Source organism: Candoia aspera, chromosome 3 (genome assembly GCF_035149785.1).
Source record: "Candoia aspera isolate rCanAsp1 chromosome 3, rCanAsp1.hap2, whole genome shotgun sequence".
NCBI lineage: Eukaryota > Metazoa > Chordata > Lepidosauria > Squamata > Boidae > Candoia > Candoia aspera.
In genome coordinates this window covers 200,371,131-200,398,830 of record NC_086155.1, presented here as the reverse complement: position 1 = coordinate 200,398,830, position 27,700 = coordinate 200,371,131, and the positions used below count along the sequence as shown (strand labels likewise).

The window sequence follows — 27,700 nt, the reverse complement described above, 5'->3', positions numbered from 1 at the left end:
CATCCAGTCCTTGAGTATAAAACAATTATAAGACTAGAAGAATAAAACAGCAGGCTCAAAAGGCCAGCGTGATACCAGGGTTAAGGTTTTGGACTGTACTGGGGAGACCCAGGTTTGAATGTACCTTCAACCACATGAGCTCACTGGCAAATTTGGGCTAGTCATTGTCCCTCAGCCCAGCCTATCTCACAGGATTGTTGTAGCGGGGGGGAAATGGGGAGGAAGAATGCTATGTTGGTTGCTTTGAGCTCCTATACTGAAGGTGGAATATAAATCTATTGAATGAATGAATAAGGGAGGAGTTTCTTGATCCTGAAAGCTATTAAGGAGTACCTGAAAAGGAACTCAGGAAACCAAGCAAACAACAGGAGAAATATAGCAGCATTGACCACAGGGGGAATGGGCATGCCCTTCCCTCTCAAAACCCAGCCCTGATCATGTATTCAGGGTGCTCTGACTCCACCTCCGAGTGATGCATGTTAAAAATGGGTGTGGCCTTGATCATGCGGTCACAGCTGCCATCTTGGATCTGCTAGCCTCCAAGAGAAGGAGTGGTGCAACATGAGAGATTTTGCACGCCTGTTGCTGGACAGCATCCGGCAAGGGGGCAAAAGGGACTTTTAGGCAACCAACCTCAACCCTGCTTCGTTCAGGGGCTGCAAATGAGATAAAGGCAAGGCCCTGGGGACCAGAGAGGAAAAGTGGCATTGCTGGAAAATAATTCTGCTGCAGTTAAGTGTATGGGGCAGGGGAGGAGAAAGGGCTGAGGTTCTGCATGGTTAAGTGCAACTGATCCTCTTGCAATGAACCTTTCTTACTACAGGAGTTCTCAAACTTTGCTGCGTTGTAACTTTCTAGAATACTAAATCTACTGATGTCACATACAGGTAGTCCTCACTTAGGGATCATTTGTTTAGTGACAGTTCAGTCTTATGACGGTGCTGAAAAAAATGACTTAACAATCGGTGCTCACACTTATGACCATTGCAGCATCCTCGCAATCAGGTGGTCACAATTTGGGTGCTTGGCAACTGGTTTGCATTTATGACCGTCGCAGCATCCCATGGTCATAGGATTGCCATTTTTGACCTTCCCGGCTGGCTTCTGGCAAGCAAAATCAATGGGGAACCATGTGATTCGCTTAACAACCATGTGGTTCATTTAATAACTGTGGTGATTCACTTAATGACCGCCACCGAGGTAATGAAATAATGATCACTTCACTTAGCAACCAAAATTCCAGTCTTAATTGTGGTTGTTAAACAAGGACTACCTGTATACACACACCATATAAAGAAAATGATGATTTCATTCATGTTAGGGTTGGGCAAAAAATAAAGATGCCACTTATGGTTAATAATGTCAATTCTAATGTATATTAATTTTTCATCACAGACTGCTGGTGTGGTCCCAAAAGTCAAGATGATGGTCTCAACAGAGTGAAGCCCCACCTGTTTTTTGTGCATATAAAAAACAGGTTGAGCTTCGATTGCAGCAATGTGGCTGCCATCTTGACTTTGGGACCACACCTTGTAGATAACCCTGATCACAGAGGTTCTCAAACTTTGAGGTGCAGCAACTGCACCCTGCGACTTTGTGTGGGCAAAACAAAGCCCAAAGCCCAAGTGAGCTTTTCCTTTGCAAGCTTTCTGATTGGCTTCCAGCTCCTGGGCTGTCCTGACCCACAGCTTGAGAAGCCCTGTGCTAAATGATAAAGGTGGGGAGGGGGGATCAGGAAAGTCAGCATATATTGGTTTGTTTGCATTTAGCCTCCTGAGAAACCGAGATTTGGTCCCAACTCCTTAGCAAGGATATTCTTGTGGGGAGGGGGGTTCAATCTGTGTTTGTCCCTTGTAATGTGTGGAATGGTTTAGGGATGCTAGCCTGACCTCAAGAGCTAATTTGATTTCCCCTTTGAATGGATGTGTGTGTGTTTTCTGGATGGAATGGGTGATGCAGGTACTCAAGGATCAGAGACAGGAGCTATTTCGCTGGACTTCCCGCATGCAGCAGAAAGAGATCTAAGTAAGACGTTCTTTTTAAGGCAGCCAATTTTTGCAAACAAGGAGTGGCAACTCTCTACCTTCTCTGCTAAATCTCCAGCTAATTCCCAAATAACTGGAAGGGCCCAGATTAAAGGCAGAGGTAGAGGAATACTGAGATGACCATGGAGAAGATCTGCCGAGACCATTAGCAAAACATGAGCTTAGCTTGGAAAAACAGGAAAGGGTGAGAAAGAAACTCAAGATTACCCCACCGTGACTCACTTTGGTATAAGAGGGAGGAAGGGGAAATGCTGTCAGGCTTTCAAGATTCTGTCAATAAAGTGGGCTTCTAGTATTTCTTGTGGTGCCTGTTTCCTGACCTGGCTGACATCAATCTTGAAAGCCTCATAGTGTTTCCCATTCCCTCTTTATACCACAGAGTCAGGGTTGGACAATTCTAAGTTTCTTTCTCATACTGTCTTGTCTCTCCAGACTGAGTTCATGGTTTGCTAACAGTCTCTGCAGATCTTCTCCAAACTCATCTCTGTCTTCATCTACAGCAGCTGAGCAATGTAGATTAGAAAGATTTCAACTAGAAGGTATGCAGTTTCACACTGTCCAACTTTCAGAACAGCATCTCCCCAGAGGTTCCTTCAAGTCCTACCCTACTGCCTTTATGTAAGCTCTTTCCCCTGGCCTTGGATTAGTGTGGGGTTTGGCCTCTTTAAGTCATAAAATGGGGTGAGTGTTTTTTGGGATTTGCTCCCTCTGGATTGCTCTTCTTTTTATGTGATATTGTTGCTATTGTTTTTTCAATTGCAAAGCCATCCAGATTTGGGAGTCTAGACCAGTGTTTCTCAACCTTGGCAACTTTCAGATGTGTGGACTTCAACTCCCAGAATTCCCTCAGTCAGGAACTCAGAGGCACAGAATTTCTGAACCAATGGAGTCTGTATCCCCATTTCAGTCTCACTTCAGATTCCACTCCATACATTTATTTTTCTTAAGATCTGAAGAATGTTCATGATGGTATAAAGGTTTCCTTGAGTTCAGCTCAGCTCTTTATAGCATTATAGAAGTGGTGTCCCATTGCCTTCTTCTGGGATCATTGTTCTAATTCCCAGGCCATCTTACAGTCTTGGGAGTGTGTTGTGGTCTCCCATCCTAATAATAGCCAGGGCTGACCCTACTTAGCTTCTGAAATCAAGGGTGTATCTTAATATTTTGAAACTGTTTTGTTTGAAAACTGTTTCCACTTAGATAATATCACCTTCTTCAACGGGGTCTTTGAAAATGTGGAAAGTGTTGCTGTGTTTTTTGGTAAGTGGGCTTTTGTCTGTCTGTCTGTTTCCACTGGAGAAAAAGGTCCCCCTTGTCTGTAGTTGTAGTTTCTGTGAATGATTAAGAAATGTGGATGCATCTGAATACAGATAAGTGCAAACCCAGAAAGAGCTAGTTTGCTGCATATCGTGAATGCACAAGTGGGACAAAACACAATTTGTCAGAGCTATTCTGGTCTTTGCTTTGCAATACAAAAAGCAACACGGATAAAGCACACGGCTAAGCATACATGGGTGATAGATGGCCCATTCATCCACCTGTACAACATCTACACCATTTCTCAGCAGCGGTGTTCCACAGCTTCTCAGTGCACACCCAAAACACTTAACCAGATAAAAGGAAGACTAAACAGATGCATTTCCATAACCTGCTAGATTTCATTAGTGCTAACTTTAGTTGTTGGTGGCGTTTTTTTTAAAACATGGTTTAGTGTGTTGTGTGAAAGTATTAATACAGGAACTGGATGAAATTTATTGTGTGAAGCCTCTTAGAAACAAGAGGGAAAGGGAAATTACTTTACCAGACTTTTGGGTGATCACCAGAAGGCTATCAGCTGAGTATTTTGAAGCTTTGAGTTAGATGACATGAATTGCACTGTGAGATTAGCGTGCACTGGCATCTTTTATGCAGAAAATGTGGAATTCACAATGAGGTTTCAGCTTTTTGAATTGGACTCAAATCTCCACCAACGTTCAGATGAAACTTAATATTGACCTTAATCAGATCCCAAGTGGCCATGAGTAAGGTAAATTTTTAAGGCTTATCTGGTGGAAGTCTCTAATTCATTTATTGGAGTCACTTCATTTACAACAGTGTATGAACTGAATCGAGCCCCTTATAAGTATCTAGAGCCAGACATTAAAGATCCAAAAGGACAAGTCAAATATAAGGTACATATTTTGTTAAACTTTTCAAAACTTTCTGACATAAGGAAGGAAGGAGGGAGGGAGGGAGAGAGAGAGAGAGAGAGAGAGGGAGGCTGAAGTGGAGATCTTTAGATTCTGCCAATTAGGGCAAAGCAGATTAGAAACAATGAGAAGAACAAAGAAGGAATCCCTTCTTTATTATTTTGACCACTGATCCCTCTGTTTAAAAATGCCATAGGGCGAAAGATGCAAAAAGTGGATTCTTTTGGAATTTAATCTATCACAAAAGAAGAGGAAATACATCATGAAGTCAGAATTATAGAGGACACGGATTTTCAAAAAACTTCCACATGCTAATTAATGTGGATAGAAGCATAGATAGAATACTAATGAACATAGATAGATGCACGACTCTACTTTAAATAGAAATGCAGCAAATTTTACAATAGTGGAAGGACTGTGACCAAGTGACGTGTGCTCGCTTGCTGGTAGGATGCGCAAGTGCTGATTTCTATTGATAGTTATAAATGTGGACATAATTGCTTGGTTTGATAACCCCGTGTGAGCTGTGAATAGGCAACTGCTAGCCTGCTGCCTTCTCCAATTATGGGTCACCTTCAAATCAGGGGCCCTTCAATTAGAAGAAGGATTCCAACAGAGAAGAGTCTTCTGACAGCTCTTTCTAATAAAGGGCGTTGCCTGAATCCCTGCTGAGAACAAGAACTTCCTTGAAGTACTGATACCCTATCTGGGCTGCAAAAAAACCAGATGACCACTAGGTGGCAGAAACAGCCCAGATATCCCCAGGCTCCTACATTCCAGAGCATGGAGGACCATTTTTGCTTGGGTGTATGAAATTTAGTTTCCTGCGCCTCCCAATCTACTGAATTTCAGGGTGCAATTTCCTAGGACTCTTCATTCAACAAACAGGGTCAGGAGGAAGAGGAAGAGGCAGAGCCCTGCATTTATTTATTAATTTATTTTCCACCTAGGCATGATGCTGCCAGGAGACATTCACAATAAGGCCTACAAGGTTTACCTAAACTGCATTGCCTACTTCCACTCACCAATTTCTCCTTGCTTTGCAAGAGTCTGTTTGCTTGGAAATCAAGAAGTGTGGGAGACAGCCCTCCATGGATAGTCCCAACGTATTTTTTTTTAGAGTGAAGGGTGAGCTGAACCTGGAGATGCTTACCCCCACTCCCCGAGTTGTCAAATTTATCCTTAGTTTTGCTTTGATGTAAGATTTATCCTTAGCTTCTTCCCATCTTTGCAGATTGTTTGGGCTCTCACTTCACTTGGCTCCAGTCCATATTCACTAGCTTTCCTGCATTGCTCAACTTTGTGAGCAGAATGAAATGCGTGACTGGTGTTTGCCCGAGAGACTTTGAAGACTATGGCTGTGCCTGCCGATTTGAGATGGAGGGCTTCCCCGTGGATGAAGTAGATGGGTGAGCTTTGGACTTCAGAGATGTAGAACCCTTCCTGGGGACAGGACACCTTCCCTCCCTCTAGGACAGAGCTTCCAATCTGGATGTTGCTTGGAATCACAAAAGGAGGGGGTGTACCTATTTGGCTGGCACACATGGCTGGCACAATTTGAGGGGAGCATTGCAACTGTTTCCAGCCTAGCTTTGCTTTATGCCTTAGTGCTAACAATCCAGGCTGCAAATCTTGAGATGGCCATAAGCTGGCAGCAGTGAGTTCGACTTTTCTGTATTTCTCTGGTGCCATCTTGTGGTCTTCTATTTCTTGGATAACCTAGATGTAGTAGCTTACCTTTTCTGCACAGCCAGTATTGCCACCCAACAAACTGTAATGACCCACAATTATCTTGACCACAGCCATTGTGGGAATGTGCAGGAAGCATGCTCTCCTGGCCTGGCTTTGTCATGCTGTGCTCGCTTGCAGTGAGCAATCCTCTGCCCAAACAGTCACTGCGCAAAGGAAAAAACTCCATAGCCTTGTATGAGGGCATCATAGAGCTATGGTGGGTCACAGCTGAGGAGAGGACCAAGAAACACAGAGCTCTGAAGTAGGGATTGGAAAGAATTCCCATTAATGGGAAAGTGTTTGAGCCCAGAAAATTCAAATAGCTTCAAACTGTAAAATGGAAGTTTTACCATTTTAATTTTGGAGCAGAAGATAATCAACCTATTGGAGAAATTGGTCAAGGACCAAGGACCAGAGCATGATGCAGTTGTGAGGACCATGCCAAAGCCCTGTATGAAATTGCCCTAAGGTTGCAAAAACAAGAATATCATGCATTACAGATTGAACATGGTTGCAGAAATAATAGAAGAGTCCAGGAGTCGGAAACGACTGAACGAATAAACGACAACCAATGTCTGTTCCTGTCTGTATATCCCTGACCTTGCTGAGGTGAGGTAGGAAATACCAGGCATGACCTGGTTGTTTCCTCTACCTTACTCCTCCATCTTTCGGCTTGATCTGAGTTTGTTTCGTAACTGAATCTGGGGGATTTTCGAGTCTTAAGGATGTAAAAGAATGTGGCCACAGATTCTGTGCCATGTGGATCTGAAAATTTGTCCCCTACCAAATTTCATAGGGCTATAAAGGAAGCATATCTGAAAAGAAGGTACTGTATGCTGCTGAATGCTGTATACAGACAGTGGTGATTACTTTAAAATAAAGCTAACATTGGAGAAATTTTACCAAATAGAAGCATGCAAGAGAGAATGAAAGCAGGGTAATGTGCATTAAAAAGGGTACTTTGGCAATTTATGTTACCCCATGTAAATTAAAGAAACATCCATATAAAGGCTCCTTTGGTTAGCAGATAATCTGGACAGTATGAATCATGGACTTTTTTACATACCTCTTAAAAATCCCTAACAAACTGGATTTTTATCGCTTTGTGCATATTAAGCATCTTCTGTGATATTGAAGGATGGCCCATACTGGTCCAATACCTCTCACATCAATGCTGTTGTTCTCTTGAGTTCAGGGATGTCCATGGGGATGTGTGTATCCCAAAAAGTCAAGATGGTGGCCATGTTGCATGTAGGGGCAGGGCTTTGTTCTCATGGACACAGCCACCATTTTGACTCAGTTCTAACAAATAAAGCAGAGACACAGTTAATATCCTCTTTATTCCAAGGGAGAAGCTAAGATTGAAAATAAAGATGCCCAGTTCAGCTCTTGATAAGAAAGACTTTCCACTCTATAGTTTTGTGGTTGTTCAGAAATGCTTGAAAGTGAAAGTGCTTAAAGCAATTCCCAAGACTGAACCCTGAAGCTGCCAACGGTCTCTCCTAATTATGTTTTTATTCCTTTCCCTCTCCTGGAATCAGCTGCTGTTTCCAACATCGGAAATGTTACGAAGAGGCAACTGAAGAAGAATGCACATGGGATCCTGCCAAAATCGTCATGAACGTCAGCTGTCTAACCAAAAACATCACTTGTGGTGGGGTCGAAGAGCACTGCAACCAACTTTTATTGTGTTATCTTCTTTTGCCAGTGAAATGTTCTTCTCCTGAGTTGAAAAAAGTGTAAAGTGTTCAGGGATTACCCACACCCACGCTCTATCAATAATACAGTTGTGTGCTGTAAAAGAAGTAGCAAAGCTACTGTTTCACAAATTGATAGAAGTACTATTGCAATCAGGGGCCTCTGCTGGGGCAGGGGATTCAAAGAAGTCAAGATGGCCACTGCACAACTGAAGCCCCACCCCTTTTTAATGTGCATTGTGCTGCACATAGGAAAGGGCTGGGCTTAGATTGTGTGGTTGAGGCTGCCATCTTGAGTTTCTTGACCCCTTGTTGAGGACACACCTGGTTATAATTCCAGTACTTATTGCCTCTGAAGGGGGGGAGGGCAACAACGTCAATAAAGTCAAGATGGCACCTATGATGGTATGGTTGAAGTGATGGCTGTTCTTTGCGTGTGTTGAAGAGCTTCAATCACACCATCGTGGCCACCATCCTGATCTGTTTGACTATGCCCTGTGGACACCTCTGCTCTGCTGCTTTATTAAGGCTGAAGTCTTTTTATTCATTTCAGAAAAGACAGTGCCTAATGCAGAAAAACCAATTGATGAGTTCCTATATGAGGCCTGCTTACCCTCTTCTGCATGTAGTTCTTTGAACACCTTCTCTACCTTATCTTGTTGCCCAGATCCCAAACAGATCCCTGTTTTGGATTCAGATCCTGCCTCTTTTTTTTTTTTTTGCAAAAATTGTTGCTTATCTCAATTATTTATTCCAGGTGGCAGATTATATTTTCAGAGAAGCAGCTGAATTTTATCCATGCAATTGTTTGATGAGCGTTCTGTCCAACAGATCTAGTCTTGGAAAAAAGCATTTTATAAAGGGATAATTGCGTTCAAATTGCTTCTTGGCACGACATGAACTGAAATCACACTTTCCTCTTGAGGCGACGGACTGTGTCTGGGCCCAGGATAGGGGTCCCCAACTACAAAATGAATTGTTCGTGTCTGGGTGAAAACCTTTTAGAGAGTCAGCAGGCTGTAGCAACAGATATCTCAATCCTACTTTGTAAGTGGACCCTTCTCTCTTTTTATATGTTGGTTTTTCTTTTCATCCCCAGGGTCTGAAGATTCTTGTGAACATTTTCTTTGCAACTGTGACAAAGAAGCTATTGAATGTTTCTTGCATTCTCCCATGAACATTTCCTTGAACAATTTGGATGCTTCCCTCTGCCCCTCTCTGGTGACAGGTGAGAATGTTAGGGAAGATCTCTCGTTCCTGTCCTGATCCATCATTTCCTTGCTCAGTAAATTTGTCTTATTGCTCTGAGGGTGCCAGAGGTTGAAGCAAAGTAATGTTTTGTCTAGTGGTTAAGGCAACGGGCTAGAAACCAGGAGTCTGTGAGTTCTAGTCCCGCCTTAGGCACGAAAGCCAGCTGGGTGACCTTGAGCCAGTCTCTCTCTCTCAGCCCAAGAGCCAATCAGGCGTGGTAGGAGAGTTCTAGTCCCGCCTTAGGCACGAAAGCCAGCTGGGTGACCTTGGGCCAGTCTCTCTCTCTCAGCCCAAGAGCCAATCAGGCGTGGTAGGAGAGTTCTAGTCCCGCCTTAGGCACGAAAGCCAGCTGGGTGACCTTGGGCCAGTCTCTCTCTCTCAGCCCAAGAGCCAATCAGGCGTAGTAGGAGAGTTCTAGTCCCGCCTTAGGCATGAAAGCCGGCAGGGTAACCTTGGGCCAGTCACTCTCTCTCAGCCCAACTCGCCTCACAGGGTTGTTGTGGTGGGAAAAAGAGGAAGAGGAAGGAGTATTAGGTATGTTGGCCACCTTGAGTTATTTATAAAAATAATAAAGGTGGGATAGAAAATCAAATAAATAAATAAATAAATAAAATAATGTTGCCTGGTTCTAGCACAATGCAAGATTTATCCTAAAGGGAGATTTTTGATGCTGTATCCTGGAGAGTTATAAATGGTGGGCAAGTAGGCTTTGAAGAAGAGAAGAAAGACCTTCCCAACATATGGATCTTCAGTGTGGGATGAGTGAGGGGTTTGGAATGTCTTCCCCATTATGGACCCTTTTTCCACAGCTGATACTAGGTCATTCTGCAAAAGTCAAGAACATACAGAAAGGCCCCTTGCAAGCCAAAATACCAGAACATGGCTGGTACATATAATGACCCATGGTCTATAGCAATGTTTCTTAACCTTGGCAGCTTTAAGACGTGTGGGTTTCAACTCCCAGAATTCCCCAGTCAGCATGGCATGGCTGGCTGGGGAATTCTGGGAGTTGAAGTCCACACATCTTAAAGTTGCTGAGGTTGAGAAACACTGGTCTATAGGTTCCTCCTGTCCTTTTATGCAGTCCCAAGACTCCTTCAAGACCATACTGTTGGCCTTTGGTGCCAGATTGCTAAATGTCTACAGTGGGATTTTCCCAATGGATTTTGGTGCCCAAAGTAGTAAAGAATCCGGTTGACTAATGTCCAACATAATCTCCAAAGCACAAAGAGTACCAGCCACCAGCCCCTCCTTCAATGACACAATGAACATCCCCCATTGACCTTTGACTGATGATTTGTTAAATAGCAAACACTGGCCCCTCCTGGTTTAAATAATAGATTTTAGGATCAGTATCTTCAGAAGGTTTCTCCCCACTCCCTCCCCTCACCAATGTGTTATCATCTGGTTATTTCTGGAGATTTAAGCACATGAGCATTTAGGGCAAGTGGTTAGAGGCAATCACAATGGAGAGATTTGGAAACTGGCAAACATTGAGCAATTCAAACCATTCCTGGCCATCGAGGGTGTCTGGGGGAGGGAAATTAATAAAAGTCAAGATGGCTGTCATGACCTGCCCCTTTTTATATGGAGAGGTTTTAATGGCATCACTGTGGCTTTGAATTGGACTTTTCTGACCCTGCCCACCCCCTAGAATTGGCTATTCTATGACCTATTGTGATATAGAAGTGGGATACAGTGGACTTTTGAATTGGCACTATAATTTTCTTGCCAACTGACCCTAAAGGTATTGTTTTCATATCCTCTAAAGGCAAACAAGCCAAAGATCAGTTAAATGATAAGCTGAAAATCTTGCTAGCCCTTATGAGTCCAGAAAAAGGGGGATGTCTGCTATGCTTTGCAAGGCATGGGTCAGGAACTAGAGGATGCTGGAAGACAGTATGATATTAACTGTATTCTACATGTGGTAGAATAATTACATGCAATAACTACATGTGATATAAAAACTCTATGCTACATATGCACAGTCTTACGATATACTTATATTACTGGGCACCCATTCCCTCTCTTTTCAGAAACATCTAGTGTGAAAATTCATACCACAATTCCTGCTACAGGTATGTTTTGTATCTACAAAATATTATTTTATTTTATTTCTTTAGTTATTCCTCCAATTATAAGGCCACCCGTTTCAAAATGACACTGGACAGCTTGCGACAAATTTGAAGTCTGATAAAAACCACAAAAATGAAACAGTGGGCGATTTATGGGCTTGATGATTAGACAGGATAGATTATAGAAAGAAGAGTAATATAGAGGTTAAAATGTAGTTGCGCTGATAATTGTTGTGAAGAATATTGGAAGCCACTTCTTTATGTCTTTTTTTTTTTTCTTCAACTTTTTTTGCTTTTTCTTTGATTTCTTTTTCTTTTCTCTTCCTTACTTTGTACTAGTTTGTATTAGTTTTTATCTTCTTGTTTAAACTTTCAATTATATACACACACACACACACACACACATACACACAAACAAATTTATATTTATATTTATATAAAACAATTGGCAACTGTGGACAACCACTCCATAAAGCTCTTAAAACATCTCTCAGCCTGGCCTAATGCCCATGGGAACAGCCTGGCCTTCAGTCCCTTTCAAAAGACCATCTGGATGCCGTGATGGACATGTGTTCTCTTGGGTCCCATCAGCTGGCATTGCGTGATGCAAGGGACCTGGAACATGCCAGGTCTGCTGGATCAGGTGGGGCAGGCAGATTTAATAGGAGACAGGCAATTCTGCAATATATCCCCTTCCAGAACTAACATAGCAAAAAATATTTACTAGGGATGGTACAGAAAGCAACTATTTTCCCTGTTAAAGAAGTGTCATGCCAGATTCTCCTTTGTATTCAGTACAGTTGTTGATTTCCCTCTTCCAAGTTCCACAGGGGCTGAACAGGTTTCCCTGCAGCTAAACCTCTTCCGATGGGCATCATCCTATCCTTTCCAAATCCATAAAGCTTTGATTTCATTTAACAGGAAACTAGATTTTTTTTTTCCAGGGCAGAAATTACATTGATAACTTTACTGAGAAAATGGTTTATTTGTCAGTATGCAGATTTACATCCCTTCAATGCCTAGAGCAGTGTTTCTCAACCTTGGCTGCTTGAAGAAGTATGGACTTCAACTCCCAGAATTCCCTCTCAACCTTGGCCGCTTGAAGATGTGTGGACTTCAACTCCCAGAATTCCCAAGCCAGCCATGCCGGCTGGGGAATTCTGGGAGTTGAAGTCCACACATCTTCAAGCAGCCAAGGTTGAGAAATGCTGGCTTAGAGAATGGCTGATATGGTTGAGAATTTTAAAGGCTTGTTTTAAAAAATAAAGAATACACCACTGTAATTTGGTGGTTTGCCAAGTCTGTTTCAGCAGTGCAGTATTGATTCCTGGGCTGCAGAAAAGCAAACAAACCCCCAAACTTTAAGGAATACCACTCTTTTAATTTTTCTGCAGAGCTTCAACAGCAGAGGACCAAAGAGACTCAGTTAACAGACACATCTCTGGCAGATGATTTGTGCCTTTTCTCCTCCTGTTCTTGTTTCATATTCCTCTGATCAGAATGGATGCTAACTTTTTCTCAAGTGAAGAGATTGCCCAGCAAGGGAACAAAAGAGGTCTATAATAGTATCAATTAAGGAAATATACATAGAGTTTTATATCATTCCTTTTTCAAAGGACTTACTATATTGTAATTATTTCTTTATTCATTTCCTATCCATCTTAATGGCAACAATTTACATGAACAGTTTAAAACTTGCGTTATTACTGTTTTCAAGCTTGATTGTCAAGGGCTTTGAAGTATTTTTATGGGAAGCAATGTATAAATGTTGCACAGAAATAAATAAATAAATAAATGTGCAGGAGAAAGAAGTCAAAATGCACAGGGATAGGATAGGGAATACTTGGCTTATTAATAGTACATGTAAAAAGTTCTTAGAACTGTAGCTCATCGCAAGGTGAAATGAATCCACAGGGTGACATATTGAGAGCCAGTTTGGTGTAGTGGTGAAGGTGCTGGCCTAGAAACCAGGAGACAGTGAGTTCTAGGTCTCCTTGGGCATGAAGGCTAGCTGGGTGACTTTAGGCCTCTCATACTCTCAGCCCAATCCACTTCTCAGGTTTGTTGTGAGGAAAACAGGAGGCAGGAATATTAGGTAGGTTTGCCACCTTGAGTGCATGTGTGTGTGTGTGTGTGTGTGTGTAAAAATTCCCTTCTCACCCCTATGGGTGATTGTGTCTTCTCCAACCTCAGGTCCTCTGCCAGAGGCCTGGGAGTCTGAGGGTTCTGTGCAGGATCTCAGCTGTTCCTAGCCCTGCACTCTTCTGGACAGAGAGCTCGGATGTTGCTCCTGGGATCTGTTGGAGCCACTCCCAGCTTGGGGGTCACAGCCCCAAGTGCCCCTTCCACCACTGGGACCACTTTGGCCTTCATTTTCCACATCCTCATATAAGAATATATGTATTCTTTTTATATTCCACATAGGATATTAGGATATAGAATATTAGGATATTCCACATCCTACATATAAGAATATCTGTAGCTCAGGGTTGAACTGTGGAGTCCTTGGTGCTCTCTGAGCTTGACTGTTTGCTTGCACACGTTTCATTACCTGACTAGGTCACACCATCAGTGCTAGTACTGATGATCAGTACTCTGCTAGCAGCTAGCACTAATGATGTTACCTAGTTGGGTCATGGACCATCTGCAAGCAAACAACCAAGCTCAGAGAGCACCAAGGACTCTATCATCTATCATCTATCATCCTATCAATCATCTATTATCTATCTATCTATCTATCTATCTATCTATCTATCTATCTATCTATCTATCATCTTGCGATAAAATATTAGTAATAGTAATAGTAATAACAGCAGCAGCAGCAGCAAAGATAGAAACATGGGTCCCTTCCCTTAAATGCTGTGATTTGATAGGACCTTGGAGCCCTGGCTTCTCTGTAGCCACCCCAGCCCTTTGGAATAGCCCCCCACCTGAGAACTGAGGGGTCCCTACCCTTTTAGCCTTCTGGGAGTCATGAAGGCCTGGCTGTTCCCCCAGGCAGTGGGCTAGGATGGGATTGACTCAGGGGGTTAATAGTTTGGTTGCTGTGGCACTTGATGGGAATGGCTGCTCCAGTTTTATTCTTATTTTTATTCGTTGCTGTGAGCCATCTAGGATCCTTATATGAAATATATGAGCCATGTAAGTTTTTTAAATAAATAAATGTAAGCTGCATTGATAGAATCATAATTTCCAGATGACAGGAAATAGCAACTCTGCTCTGATCCCACCTTGAGTATCTTGTCTGGTCTCTAGGCACCACATTTTAAATCAACGTTCATTCAATTAGGAACAGATGCAGAGAAGAGCGATAAGGATCATGGTGTGTGTGTGTGTCTAAGTCCTGTATGAAGCCCTCTTAAGACCTCTGTTGATAAAAGAGTCACTGATGTTTATGAATCTGGAAAAGATTGGTGAATCCATCCAAGTGTGGCTGTGTTGTCAAACATGCTTCAAGAGCACAGCATCCAATAGTCAAGGAGGTCACAAAGAATCCCAGGCTGCTCTCATGCTGATTCAATTCAACATTCATGGCTCTATCCTTAGAACAACACTGAGCAAAATGAGACTCATAACAGCCAGCAAAGAGAAAGGCCAGGCTCACTAAGAAAAATACTGATGCTGAGTTTTGCAGCTGCGCAGAATCACAAGTGGGTCACACAGGAAGACAGGGATCGTAAGTTTACAAGCAGGTAGACATGAAAATGGATGAAGAAGAACAAATACAATGGTTTGGAAAGACCGAGTCAAAATCTAGGCTTAACCTCTATAGAAATGTTGCAGCAGAACCTAAAACCAGCAGTTTGGGCTGGAAACCCATCACATTTGGCTGAGCTGAAGCAAATCACAAGGCAAAATCTCCAGCCCAGCAATGCGAGGGACTGATCACCAATTGCAGGCAGTGTTGGTTTGCAGTTACTGCAGCTAAAGGTAATGCAACCTGTTATCAATCTAAGAAAGCAGTTACTTTTTTGCACTGGCACACCACAAGCAGTTTCAGGACATTCAGATCGTTCATTCCCTCAAACAATTTTATGAAGTTCCTTCTGGCCTTTGATGCTGGGTTAGACAGTGATGGAGTGAGTGGATTAGAAATACTCTGCAAATTTTCAGATGGCACACAGCTTTTCATCTAGCATGGGAGCAAAAATAGCTTGTTGCTATGAGAACAACTTTTTAAAATTAGGATTACAGTTTCTGAGGATTCAGGCAGAAAGAGAACTGAGGTCAAGTTTCTGAAATGTTTCTGTAGATCGTTAATCTGATTACACTGGAAAGTCAGATGCTTCTATCCGTTCCTAGCTGTGCAAAAGCTATAATTGTTGGGGCTGACATTTTCATTAAAATGTCATTGAAAATCAGGTGTGTTCAGCTTGCAGAATCTCACAAGGATATCTTGTTTTATTATGTATCTCTTCTAGTTATTCCCCAACCCACCACTGGCACACCTGTAATAATTCCTGGGGCTGAATGTAAGTGCTCAGCATTGCAATTATTATTATTTGTTTAATTTGAATTGGTTTAATAGCCCCAATTCATTTGAATTGTTAGTGGTGATAAACAGAGTTGTGTTTTTCTGTGATCAAGTCTACATTCCTGTATTGACAGCCTTGTGTTTCGAATAGTTACTTCAGAAGTGGAAAGCAATGGAGATCTCAATTTCCAAAAAGGAAGAGGAGGAGGAGGAGGTACATTTTTGACATTTGTAAAAGTTCAGAAGTTTGCATTGCATGAAAATATGATCTTGGTAATATATCCTGTAACTTCAATGAAAGAAACACTTCCAGTATCCAAAAATGTATCATGATAATTCAGGAGCATCCTTTGGGGTACTGTATGGATCTTGGTTGCCATATTGACTTTTTTGACCCCTCCCCAACAAATGCCCCTGAATCTATTATTCATGCCATCCAAAGATCATTTAAAGGGGGAAAAATGAGTTTCTTTCTATACATTTAAATAGAGGAAGACAACTCTTTATTTAAAAATTGCTTGCATTGAGTCTTGGAGTAAGTTACAGAGCAGGACTTGTCACAGACTCTAGTTTTTAATTTTTTTCTTTGACAGATATTCCTCAAGAGTCTGGCAACCTGTTTCTGAAGAACCATGGAAGATGTAAGTTAGCACATTTTCCTGGATTCGTTCAACTGGTTTCTCCTTGTCATTCTTAGATTTTCAGAATAACCAAAGACATGATGGATAATGAATCTTTTGATTAATATTTTCTTCATCACATTTGCACAGCGAGGTGCAGATGGCTGAGTTAGGATTTGAATTTAGATTTTTCCACGCTCAATCCCTCACTCATTAGACCAGGACATCACAATGACCTTCTTAGGTTTTGGAGGTATCTTCTACCTCATTGTTTATCAGAAAAAAAAGGAACTGAAATGTCGAACTGTGCAAGCAGAAAAATAAAGTAGAATATCTAACTATGTACAAATGTTATTCTTTGCCCTTTTTATGACCATTTATGTACTTATATCATATAGACCAAATATGTGAATACAAAGGAGAGGAAAGTGAAAAGGCGGGTGAGGAATTCTGTTCAAGGCAGATCTCATTTAATTTGGGTCCATAGCTAAAAACTGATGCACCTTGGTCCATGATAGAGGTTCACACCAGAGCCAAGTTTTCATCACTTGATTCCTGGTAGGCCTATGATGGCCTTTAGTCCATGTTAGAGGTTCACAAAGATACCAATGTTCCACCATGTGGTCTTTAGTCAAATTCTCTAAGAGACTTTGGCTTGTGATAGATTTCACTCACCATATGGATTCTTTCAAACTAACAGATTTTTGTTATAAATTATTTGACGATAATTGTTTGCTTGGAAGAATTGATGCACATTTTTTCCACCCAACATATTTCTTTTTCTTTCAGTTCCTTCAGATGTAGAAAGCAGTGGAGTCCTTGAAACCTTCAGAGGAGGAGGTACTGTATAAGTCTTCATATACAATTATCGAAACATGTAGAAAATGTACTCAGTATACATTAAACATGGGGGGGACCATAAGCTGTTTCAGGAAACACTCCAATCTATGGTCGTAAACCTCTTCTTCAACCTCCAAATGGTCCTAGTCTGTTTCTAAATTATGCACATGGCATTTAAGAGACAAATTTTAAAATAATTATACTGTTTAAAGATAACACCCAGTTTTATCTTTCCATTCCTGAATTTTATATCTCTTGCCAGTTCTACAACTCATCTGATATTCTGGAGTCACCATCTAAGTTCTCATCTTTCTTTTGAAGTCTTCCCCTCCTCATTTGCTTCCCTTATTCTAAGGATTGATAAGCAAAGACGGACATAAACATTTCCATAATATAAATGACCTAATAATTTAAATGTTAAACCATTAAAAGTGGCCTCCCAAGTATGCCACCACTCACAAGCCTTTCCATTTTCTGCAAAAATGCTGAAAGCTCATGCAAGTTCACTAGTCTTACACCAGGAGGCTCAAGACTTCAAAGGTGAGATTGATGTAAGTCTTATAACAGTAAAACAAAACAAAATAGAAAGGTGAGATTGACAAATCTTGTAAATCCATTATTGCTGATTTATTGTTGATATTAATGTTACTGTTGCTGCTGCTGCTGTTGTTATTATTATTAATTAATTTATTACTATTACTACTATGGAGCACCAAGCACTTGAAAAGGGGTTCCAATCCCTGCCTTATTCACTGACAATATTGCTATCCAGAATTTTGAGAAATAATTTTCCTACTATGAGAATCTTCTTTACTGGCATTTTGCTGATTCCTGAAGAAGAAAGTGGTGGTTTTGGTGGTGGTGGTGATGGTGGGGGATTGGCTGTCTCACCCTCTCAGAAAACTTACTGCTTTTTATACGACATAAATTATTGGATGGTTTTCTGACCCCCTCCATCAACTGTTTGTATTTAATATTATGTCCTACACTGCATGATTTTAGCGATGCCTACTAGTGTCATTTTTAAATTATATCTATTGGATTCTGCTAGGCACTTTAAAATCTTTTACACAGAGGGAAACAGTAGGATAATAAAAAGAAATGATTATCACTTTTATAGTGTCGTCAAGGTCCACATTGTGCAAAGCATATAATAAATAGAAACTCAATTTTCAGAGCATTACCTAAGTGGCAAATGTGTTTCCAAACTTATCTTAGTCAAGTATTAGGAATTCTGGTATTTAACAAGAGCTAACCAGGGCAGATTTCAGTTTGAAATACCCCAAACATCCTCCCTCCTTCCCTCCCTCCCTCCCTCCTTCTTCCCTCCCTCCCTCCCTCCCTCCCTCCTTCCTTCCTTCCTTCCTTCCTTCCTTCCTTCCATCCATCCATCCGTCTTGAGTCCTGGAGACTGCCTGGACAAGCCTCTATAGTTTTCCTGGCCATTTTTGCAAGTGATAGATGTTTGCTTCAGCTTATTCAGTTAAGCATCGGGCCTCCGTTTTCATCATCTGTAGAAAAAGGAAGCAGTAGGAAATGTATTTTTGATTGCTTAGAGAGACATGTTTTGAAATTTTCCTGATCAAGGAAATTACAAAAAGCATAAACATTGTCTGGTATGGTAATACAATTTTTTCTCTATTGTGTCACTTTATAGCAGTAACCCAGAAAGGTGCAACTGCTGCTTTTGATAATTCCATACCAAGAGGTAAGTTGGTACCTGTAGTTTGCTCCCAGGGTAAACAGGTCTTCAATCTTGATGTGAAAACTTTTTGCTTAATTTACAGTTATTGGAAATATGTGTCTTTTATCCTGGTCTTTAAAATATGTGCAGCTGAAAGTAACCTGGCTTGCTGAGATATCACATACAGTTGCATGCAAAAGATTAGGCACCCCTTCTCATATTGTATGTTTCAGTGAAACCCTAAGTGAACAGAAGCTGACACCTTTCTACATGATACAAGATTAAATGTAACATCAGGTGCAGAAGCTTGAATATTCTTTCAGTCAGTACTTTGTGACACTTCCTTTGGCAGAAAACAGCTTCCACATATTTCCTATAGACTGGTAAAAGAATTTCTCTTCTTGTTTCTGGAAGTTTTCCCACTGTTTCTTGCAGAACTCCTCTAGCTCTGAAATATTCTTGCATGCCCTGCACATCCAAGAATTTCCTACAGATTTTCAATAATATTCAATTCTTGGGACTGTAAGAACTTCATTATTGATTGAAGTTTGTTCCAGTTCATTGTCTCACTGAAATATCTGATTTCTTTTCAACTGAGTGATTACCTTTTCCAAAGCTTTCATTGATGCCCTACCAAGTGCTGGCCTATATCATATTTCTTGACTGATGGGTCCTTTACTGATCATAGTTGATCCCTAAAGGAAGAAGTGATCTACAACATCAATGTCTTCATTGTCAGTTCTAAGGGAGGTTGTTGTACCTGTTGTTACTAGTTTAGTTTTCTTTCATCATAGTCCCAATTTTTCCTTACTATCATTGCTAGAGCTTTGCAGATCATTTGCATTTTCAGCTATCAGAGTACATCTCTACATAGCACAAATCACTGATGTTTCTTCCTCCAATTTTAAAATCATGCTTATCTTCTTCCAATCCAGCCTCCTTCAATATATATTCATTTTGCTTGCTTGTTTGTTTGTTTATGCCTTTGAGTCAGTGTTGACTAGTTTTCTTGGCAAGTTTTTCAGACTGGCCCAGCTGGCTTCATGCCCAGCTCACATTCTCCTAGTTTCTAGTCCAGTGCCTGTAATAACTACATCAGACTGAATCTCATATTCAGTATATTGGTTGAATGAATAAGGAGAGAATATACAGCCTTGTCTCATTCTCTTGCTGACCTGGAGCTAATCTGTTTCATCATGTTCTGTCTGGATTGTGGCTTCCTATTCTGTATATAGGTTTCATATAAGGACATTGAGATGTTCTGGGATTCCCATTTTCCTAAGGACATTCCACATCTTGACATGGTTGACAGTCAAAGGGCTTTCTACAGTCAATGAAGCATACATGTATTTATATTTGGTGTACCTTGGGTTTCTCAATTATCCAGCCTGCATCAGCAATGCCTATCATTACTTGACTTTTTCTAAAACCAGTTTGAACATCTGGCATCTCCCTTTCCATGTAATGCTCCAATCTTAATCCTAAACTCTTTTTTTTTTTTGCCAGCAGTAAATTAAGGATATGGCGTAATATTCTGCACATTCTGTTACATCTCCTTTTTTGGTATTGCTATGTAGATTGACCTTTTCCATTTTCTAACTGAAGGTGTCCAATTCCAGTCCATTTCAATTCATTGATGCCTAAGTCAGTGTGGTGTTCATTCATTTCATCTTTCACAGTGTTCAGCTTTCCCATGTTCATGCTTCTTATGTTCCATGTTCCCATTACAGTTTTGTCTTTGCAGCTTTGGATTTTCTTTTCCTGCATGGCAACATCTACAATTAGCCATACCAAAGACTTTAATCTAGCAGCCTCATAAACACCACTGGTACTCCAAAAGATCCTCAGCTCTTCCTCAGTAGCATGTTGAGTGCTATCTGACCCAAGGGTCTCATCATCCAGCAATATATCATCAGACACTTTGTATTGTCTATCCATGTGTTTCTTAATAAAATATAGGAGTGGCTTACCATTGCCTTTCTCTGTGAAGAATGAAATGATGCCTTTGCCATTGTCACTAAAGTGATCATCTGCTTCCAGCATCTTCCTATATCTCTGCTACCCAATAGAAGTGCCTATTTGATTTAGCTAGGATGACTTTCATGCCTTGAGTGACCTTCCAAGGAGTATACACACACCTTACATCCTTCACTCACTTCTGCCAGGAGTATCCCTCCCCCATCTCCCCCCATGACAAGGCAGTATAGCAAGACTTGGGCAGGGGGAACATGCTTATACTTGACTTAAATCAATATGGGGTTGAATTACCTATTAAGAAAGAAAGGATTTAATCATGCATCTTTTCTCAGGATTGTCAGAGAGTTATTTTGCTACAATAAGGGCCACTACTGCTTCATCTGGGATTAACTCAACAGAACCAGAATTCATGCCAGCTTCAGAATTTCCAAGATCAGCAAACAGCGGCAAGTAAAACTCTTATTGCCAAAGGATTCATTTGGTGAAAAGCAAACACATCTATGACTTCTTAGAAAGCATATTAAGAGGGTACCTCTACTTTTGATATATATATAAATATTTTCATTGAGATTCATGGAAGGATGGCACAGTGATTAATTAATTAATTAATTAGCTAGCACCGCAGGACCCCTCTGCTTTGTTTTTGTTACTTGTTTAATAGACTTTAAGTCCAATGGATTTTATTTAACTCAATATCCAGGAAACCTCTTCGAGATAGGTGGGGAGGAACCTGTGACATTTTCCACAGTGTTGCCAGAAGAGTCACCATCTCCTGGAGTATCTTTTGGAGAAGGTATGAAATGCTTTCACTCAACCCAACAATTTAATTGGAAGAAGAGAGGGGAGATCTATAGAACAGTTAGTGTGGGACACTTGTATTGTACATTAATGAAAAATGTAGGTAGAAAAGAAGCTGCTCGTCAGTGTATTAATTTTTAGGTTTCTTGGGTTTATTATTATTTTCTTAATGGCACACAGAAGTCACATCAAAAAGTGCTATTTGCTAGTGGAATGGACAGTTCCAGAAGAATAGGTTCTTTATCCCAGTTCAGCCTTATCCTTCTGATGCCCTGATCTTCTCTAGAAGGCTGAAAGAGTCGAGGAGACCATTTGGGGAATGTGAGAGATGCAGGCAGAAAAGGGAATCCCATGGGCATGTTTCTTAGCTACTTGTATTTGTACTTACCAGAGTAAAAATGTGAAATGCGTATCACCTTTCTACAGCGTGTGATCGTTTCTCCTTTCTGCAACTGAGGGACAATGGAAAACTCAAACAGGAGTTGCCACAGTTGGGTGAGATGCTCTACTGCTTGACCAATCGATGTCCTGAGGAGTTTGAATTATATGGCTGCTATTGTGGCCAGGAGGGAAGAGGACATCCAACCGATGAACTGGACAGGTTATTTACATTAAACACAGACAAACGAATTACACACTGTATGCTCCTAAAGCAGCATATGCATGTTATTAATTTAAAAATTCTGTCCAGGCATGTGGGTCCTAAAGAAGTATTGAAGGTAACTTTCAATAAAGTTCAATAAAATAAAATGAAATAGAGAAAAAAAAGATCTTCCCCCATTTCTGCTCTGCCAGAGGTGTTGGGCAGGACATTGGCTATGCGTGCCCACTTGCTTTCATCTGTCATGCTGCTCTGGAAATGCAACTAAGTCTGGATTCAAAGCAAGGAGTGTGCAACCCACTAAGTTGCAGTTATCTATCACTGCTTATTGAATAGACTACTATTATCTGGGTTTATGGGTACACCATAAAACATGGTTTACAAACTCCATAAGTTCACGAAAAATGGTAAGCCACGAACAATGTATTGTGTGAACCATTGCAAGTTATAGTCAATCTCTACATCACACTAAGTGCTCTTATGTCCAAATGAAATCAATGTACAATAACAGTGACTGATGGGATGTTGAGTTGCATCCTTCAGGAAAAAACTGGAAAATAAGTTTGCTTTCTGAGTTTCAAATACAGAAAGCATCTTCAGAATCTTTCCTTCCTTCCTTCCTTCCTTCCTTCCTTCCTTCCTTCCTTCCTTCCTTCCTTCCTTCCTTCCTTCCTTCCTTCCTTCCCAACTTGCAATGACTTTGGCCAGTTTAACATATACAAAATTATATAATCAACAATGAAACCAAATAGATAATGTCACCTGGAGGGACCAGAAACCAAACTCTCTCTGGCACCAGCAGAGATAAAACCAGACATAAAGGGCCCCCAACCACAGTAACACAAGGGCTGGGGAAAGAGCCATGTCTTTAGCTCTCTTTCAAACACAGTAAGGTGGGAGTCATATGAAAGCTGCTCCAGGAGGCAAGTAGTGCTCCAGAGAAGGCCTGCTTCCTGGGTTCTACTCATTGCATTACTCAATTAACAGGATCCAGATAGAATCAGCTCTGTCAGACCTTACAAGATGGGAAGAAATCATAGAGAGAGATGATTGTCAAACTACTGGGCCTCATGCCATGTAGGGCTTTAAAAATGACAACCAGTACAAATTGTGCTCAGAAGCCAACCGGTAACCAGTGATGCTCATAAAACACGTCTGTTACATGGGCATGGCAGAGCCTGCTCGTCATTTCCCATTAAAAGAAATCTCACAGTGGTTTCATCTTTCTGCAGACGGAAGCCAAATATTTCTTGGTTTTCTAACTTCACCCCAGCTGCAACCAGAGGGCTGAAACAGCAGGCACAGTTATGGATTGAAGCTCCCTGCTCTTTTTATATGTATTGACAATGTATGGACGTACAAAGGGGCAGAGCTTCAGTCTGTGGCTGTTCCCACCATTTTGGCCTCCTTGCCACCCCACCCCCACTTGTGGATGGCTTGTCTTCACGCCCATGTCCTGTCTTTGACCTGAACTAGAGGATATGACAAAAGCAAGAGAGAAAATGTTTTTTAAAATAGGATACAAGCTAGGTTTATACCAAGGTATGGAATGCTGTACTCTATGGAGGTGGAAAATGGTTTTGAAATGTTAATTCTGTTATCCTCTCTGTCTAACAGATGCTGTTTCTCCCATTATTGTTGCCTGGAACAAGTTAAAAGACTGGGATGTCAGCCGGAAAAAAAATCAAGATCTGAAGTCGTATGCTTTGATCACACACCAACATGTAAGTCTGAGATAGCAGTGCCCCAAAATCACATCTTCCTTAAGTGAAACATTTTTAAAAGGAAAAAAAAAACCACACTTCTCTCCAGTAGATACAGGAAAGTCTTCAGAGAAGGAATTTAAACAACAGGGTTCCCTCCGATGGTTGGAAATCCATCGCCTTCACTCCAATGTGAAGGGGTATCTTGGGGGAGGTGGGGGTTGAAGTTGTCAAAATGATGGCCATGACCAAATAATCGACCTCTTTGAAACATGCATCACTGCATTGCATACTCTTAAAATGGGGTGGGTCTTTGATTGCCTGGTTGACATCGTTGACTCTCCACCCCATGGACAATGTTGCTAGGATGGCAAATACTTCCTGTAGTCATGACCTTATTATAAAGGTAAAAGGTAAAGTTTCCTGTTTAGTCGTGTCCGACTCTAGGGGGCGGTGCTGATCTCTGTTTCATGGCTGAAGAGCCAGCGTTGTCTGAAGATACTTCCACGGTCATGTGGCCAGCATGACAGTCATAGAACGCTGTTACCTTCCTGCCAAAGTGGTACCTGTTTATCTACTCACATTTGCATGCTTTTGAATTGCTAGGTTGGCAAGAGCTGGGGCGAGTGCGGGAGCTCACTCCGTCACACGGTGCTCGGGTCTCAAACTGCCAGACTTGGAACCTTCCGGTCGACAAGCCTGGCGTCTTAACCACTGAGCCACCATGCCCCCAATATTATTATAGTCACTGTGAATTTTTGGTACAGAAGCTACTCTCAACCATCTTCTTCCCTCTTAGGTGTTGGATGGACCATGTGTGAAAAACTCCTGTGTTCCTGCGATAAGGCTGCAGCTGAATGCATGGCTGCAGCTCCTTTCAATGAAAGCTGGAGGTTGCCCAGCAGGCAGGCTTGCCGAGAGGACAAACTGGCTTGCCGCTGGGCAGGGCGCGAGAGGCCTCCAAGTAGCCCTTCAACAGGTGCCGGAACTTCTAGTGAAGAAGCAAGTAGCAGTGAAGAGGCAGATCCAGCCCAGCCCCTCTTGAGACGGGGAAAAAGAGCAGTACGGCATGGTAGAAGAAGATCCAGAATAGTCCCACTGCAGACAAGATAATCTCTACCTCTCTGTCCAACTACAAAGCTACTGGCAGTGTTATTCAAGAGGCAGCCAGTACTGTATCCTATCTTAGAAGACAAGAGGACGTAAATGTGGGAGATCTGACCTTCTGTTTATAGGAGGATCTGAAAGTGTATGTATTGGTGGTGAGGAACCTCAGCATGTGCCCTAAGATTACACAGCCATAATACCTATTTCATTTTTAATCTCCTACGGGTAGGATGAAGGTTGTGCAAGGCTAGGGAGGAGCAGAGGTTCCAAGCTGCTTTCAATACCATCCCAGGTTTTTTAAATCTCTATTTCTTGAACAAGCCATCGTGACTGGATTCTCATACCTAACCCTAATAAATAACTCTGCGCACAACATTAAACCCAAACAAACAACTTCTACTTGATTTTATGGCTTATCAAAACATGTACATGAAAGTTCCTATGAAAAGCTTGACACTGCTTCTTCCTTTGTCCTCGTTATTAGGAACAATTTAACGTTATTAAACAAGTTAAGTACACAGTCAAGATCTGAGATGATTCTTCTTCAGGACTTGCATCAATACTGGAGTGTTGAACCAATGGAATGAAGCCCATTTTTAAAGAGAATGACAAAGTAATCATGCTTGACTTTTCCTTGACTTAATTCCTGGTGTTGCTGGTCATACATTTGTAGCTTCAGATGTTTGGATTGTCTCAGAATCCTTACAACGGAAAGTATCATTAAACTGAGCTATAATTCCTGCTAATGCAAGATGGAATAGTTAACACAAGAGTTTGCTTAATGTGCTCATATACTCATTGGAATTGGAGATAGCACAGACCTGGATGCGAGCTGGATTAAACTTTTTTTTGTGCAGGAGAGTGGAGGAATTCTGGGGCCATTTACAATATGTAGAAAAACAGCCATGATCCCCATGGATAGTAGTCCTGTTTGAGAGTGATTTGTCTTAGGACATTTCCACACAGAAGCTTCTGTGTGGAAATGTCCTAAGCTTTGTCCATTTTTGTTCTTCTTCAAAATGCGCACTGCACCTTTGAGTTCCCATGCTCTTATTGACAGCTGATCTGATTGACTGCTCCTAAGCAGAGTTAATGCAAATCTTCTCTTGAGATCCTAAAGCTCTGGAAAGCTTATGGTTGTGGTGATTTCCTGTTGGCAGAAACATCATTCTGCCTCCAAGCTCCTGGGATGCATTTGGTTACTTTCCCCTCACCCTAGATGTTCAACTGCTGGATCATCTTCTAGAGATGCTATTATTCAAATGCCAGAGAGAGAGAGAGAGAGAGACAGAAAGAGGGAGGGTGGGGGGGGCAGCTTAGGAGCCATCATCCCCTACCAGAAAGTGCTCAAGGTTTTTATTTATTGACTTTTTTAGAGAAAGAGAATTACCAGGCAAACACATACAATATGCAATAAAATCATGTGGAAAGGGGAGCAGTTCAATATATGTACAGGTACATTTTTTTTATTATTGTTATTAAAAACTCATCTCTTTGAAGTAATCGCAAATTCAGGAAAGAAAGATGTAGAACTCCACAGGCGGCCAGCTGAGAACATTCTACTAGGCCTCTAATCTAGTCTTAAGTAGAAGGATGTCCATCGTAAGATGGACATGTCTTTGAGATTGTATTTATTGATTGACTTGAAAGATTTGTCTAGCCACCCACCTTATGCAGTATAACCCTGGGAGGCTCACAAGCAGTAAAAACAAAGCCAACAAGACCCAAACATAACACATCCAAACAAATTGTAGAGCTTCCCTGGACTTCAGCCTCACACTACCCCAAGGCTTGCAGGAAAACCCTGCTCTAACCACTTTTTGAAAAGCCAGGAAGGTAGAGGCCTGCCAGATCTCAGGGGGAGGGTTTTCCAAAGGGCAGGGGCCACTACTGAGAAGGCCTGCTAGGTGGCAACGTTTAAGAGAAGGGACTTGGAGGGCCTCTTTCCTGTCAGACCTAGTAGATTGGGCAGATACACTCAAGGAGAGGCAGTCCTGCAAATAACCTGGCCCTGTGCTATTCGGAGCTTTGAAGGTGATACCCAGCACCTTGGATCATACCCAGAAAGAAACTGGAAACAATGCAGCTTTTGCAGCAGTGGTGTAACATGGGTGAACCATGGGGCACCCAAAACTGCACATCCCACAGCATTCTGGACCAGCTGTAATGTCCAGATGGTCTTCAAGGACAGCCCCATATACAGCTTGTTGCAGAAATCCAACCAGGAAGTGACCAGAGTTTGAGTGACCATGAGCAAGGCCTCAGTTATGATTTCACCTGCCCATATACTTTCCCAAGCAAATTTGTCCTCTTCATTTCTCACTGGCTTCTCTATCTCCCTTAATGCTTTCACCTCTGCCACCTGATCCATCATCTTACCTTGGAGACCTTCCTCAGTTTGCTACAAATCCAGCTCAGTAACAAAACTATTCCTGTGTTCATGTTAATAAGTGAGAAGTTCATACAAACCTGTTCAACGTTATAAAAATATGTACTAGAAATAGGTGATTCTCACAGAAGTGCTCAATTGCTGTCTTTCATAGCTAATGAGTTCTAACAAGCCAACCAATGCATAGATAAACCTGGTGCTTCTAACATGAACAGCGGTGAGGATCAAGAGCTAAACACTCATCTTGGTTAGGCACAGTGCAGTAATTCTTCTCTTCTTTTTCTTCAAGCTCACTCTTGTCTTTTGGAAAGTTACCCAAAAGAAACAAACCCCCAAGAAAACAAATGGCATTTCCATAAAGCTGCTAGTGGCAATATACACAACAACCAGCCAAATAATGCAACAGATCAGAAATGCAGGTTAGCAGAAATGCAGATCAGAAATGCAGTTCTGGAAACTCCTGAAGTGGGGAAAGATGTTTGAGGAGGGAACAGAGTTGGGCAAAAGTGTTCAGTTCAA

The 27,700-nt window shown here is 41.5% G+C and overlaps 1 protein-coding gene across 1 annotated transcript; it reads left to right on the top strand.

Annotated features, from left to right (window-relative positions):
• The first annotated feature begins 1,946 nt into the window (after positions 1 to 1,946).
• OC90 (otoconin 90) lies at positions 1,947 to 25,875 on the top strand. Its single transcript, XM_063299982.1, has 9 exons — positions 1,947 to 2,025; positions 3,246 to 3,305; positions 5,469 to 5,643; positions 7,507 to 7,619; positions 8,762 to 8,890; positions 21,808 to 21,982; positions 23,600 to 23,706; positions 24,485 to 24,664; positions 25,853 to 25,875. The coding sequence occupies exons 1-9, from the start codon at positions 1,947 to 1,949 to the stop codon at positions 25,873 to 25,875; spliced, it is 1,041 nt and encodes a 346-aa protein (XP_063156052.1).
• The last annotated feature ends 1,825 nt before the right edge of the window (positions 25,876 to 27,700 follow it).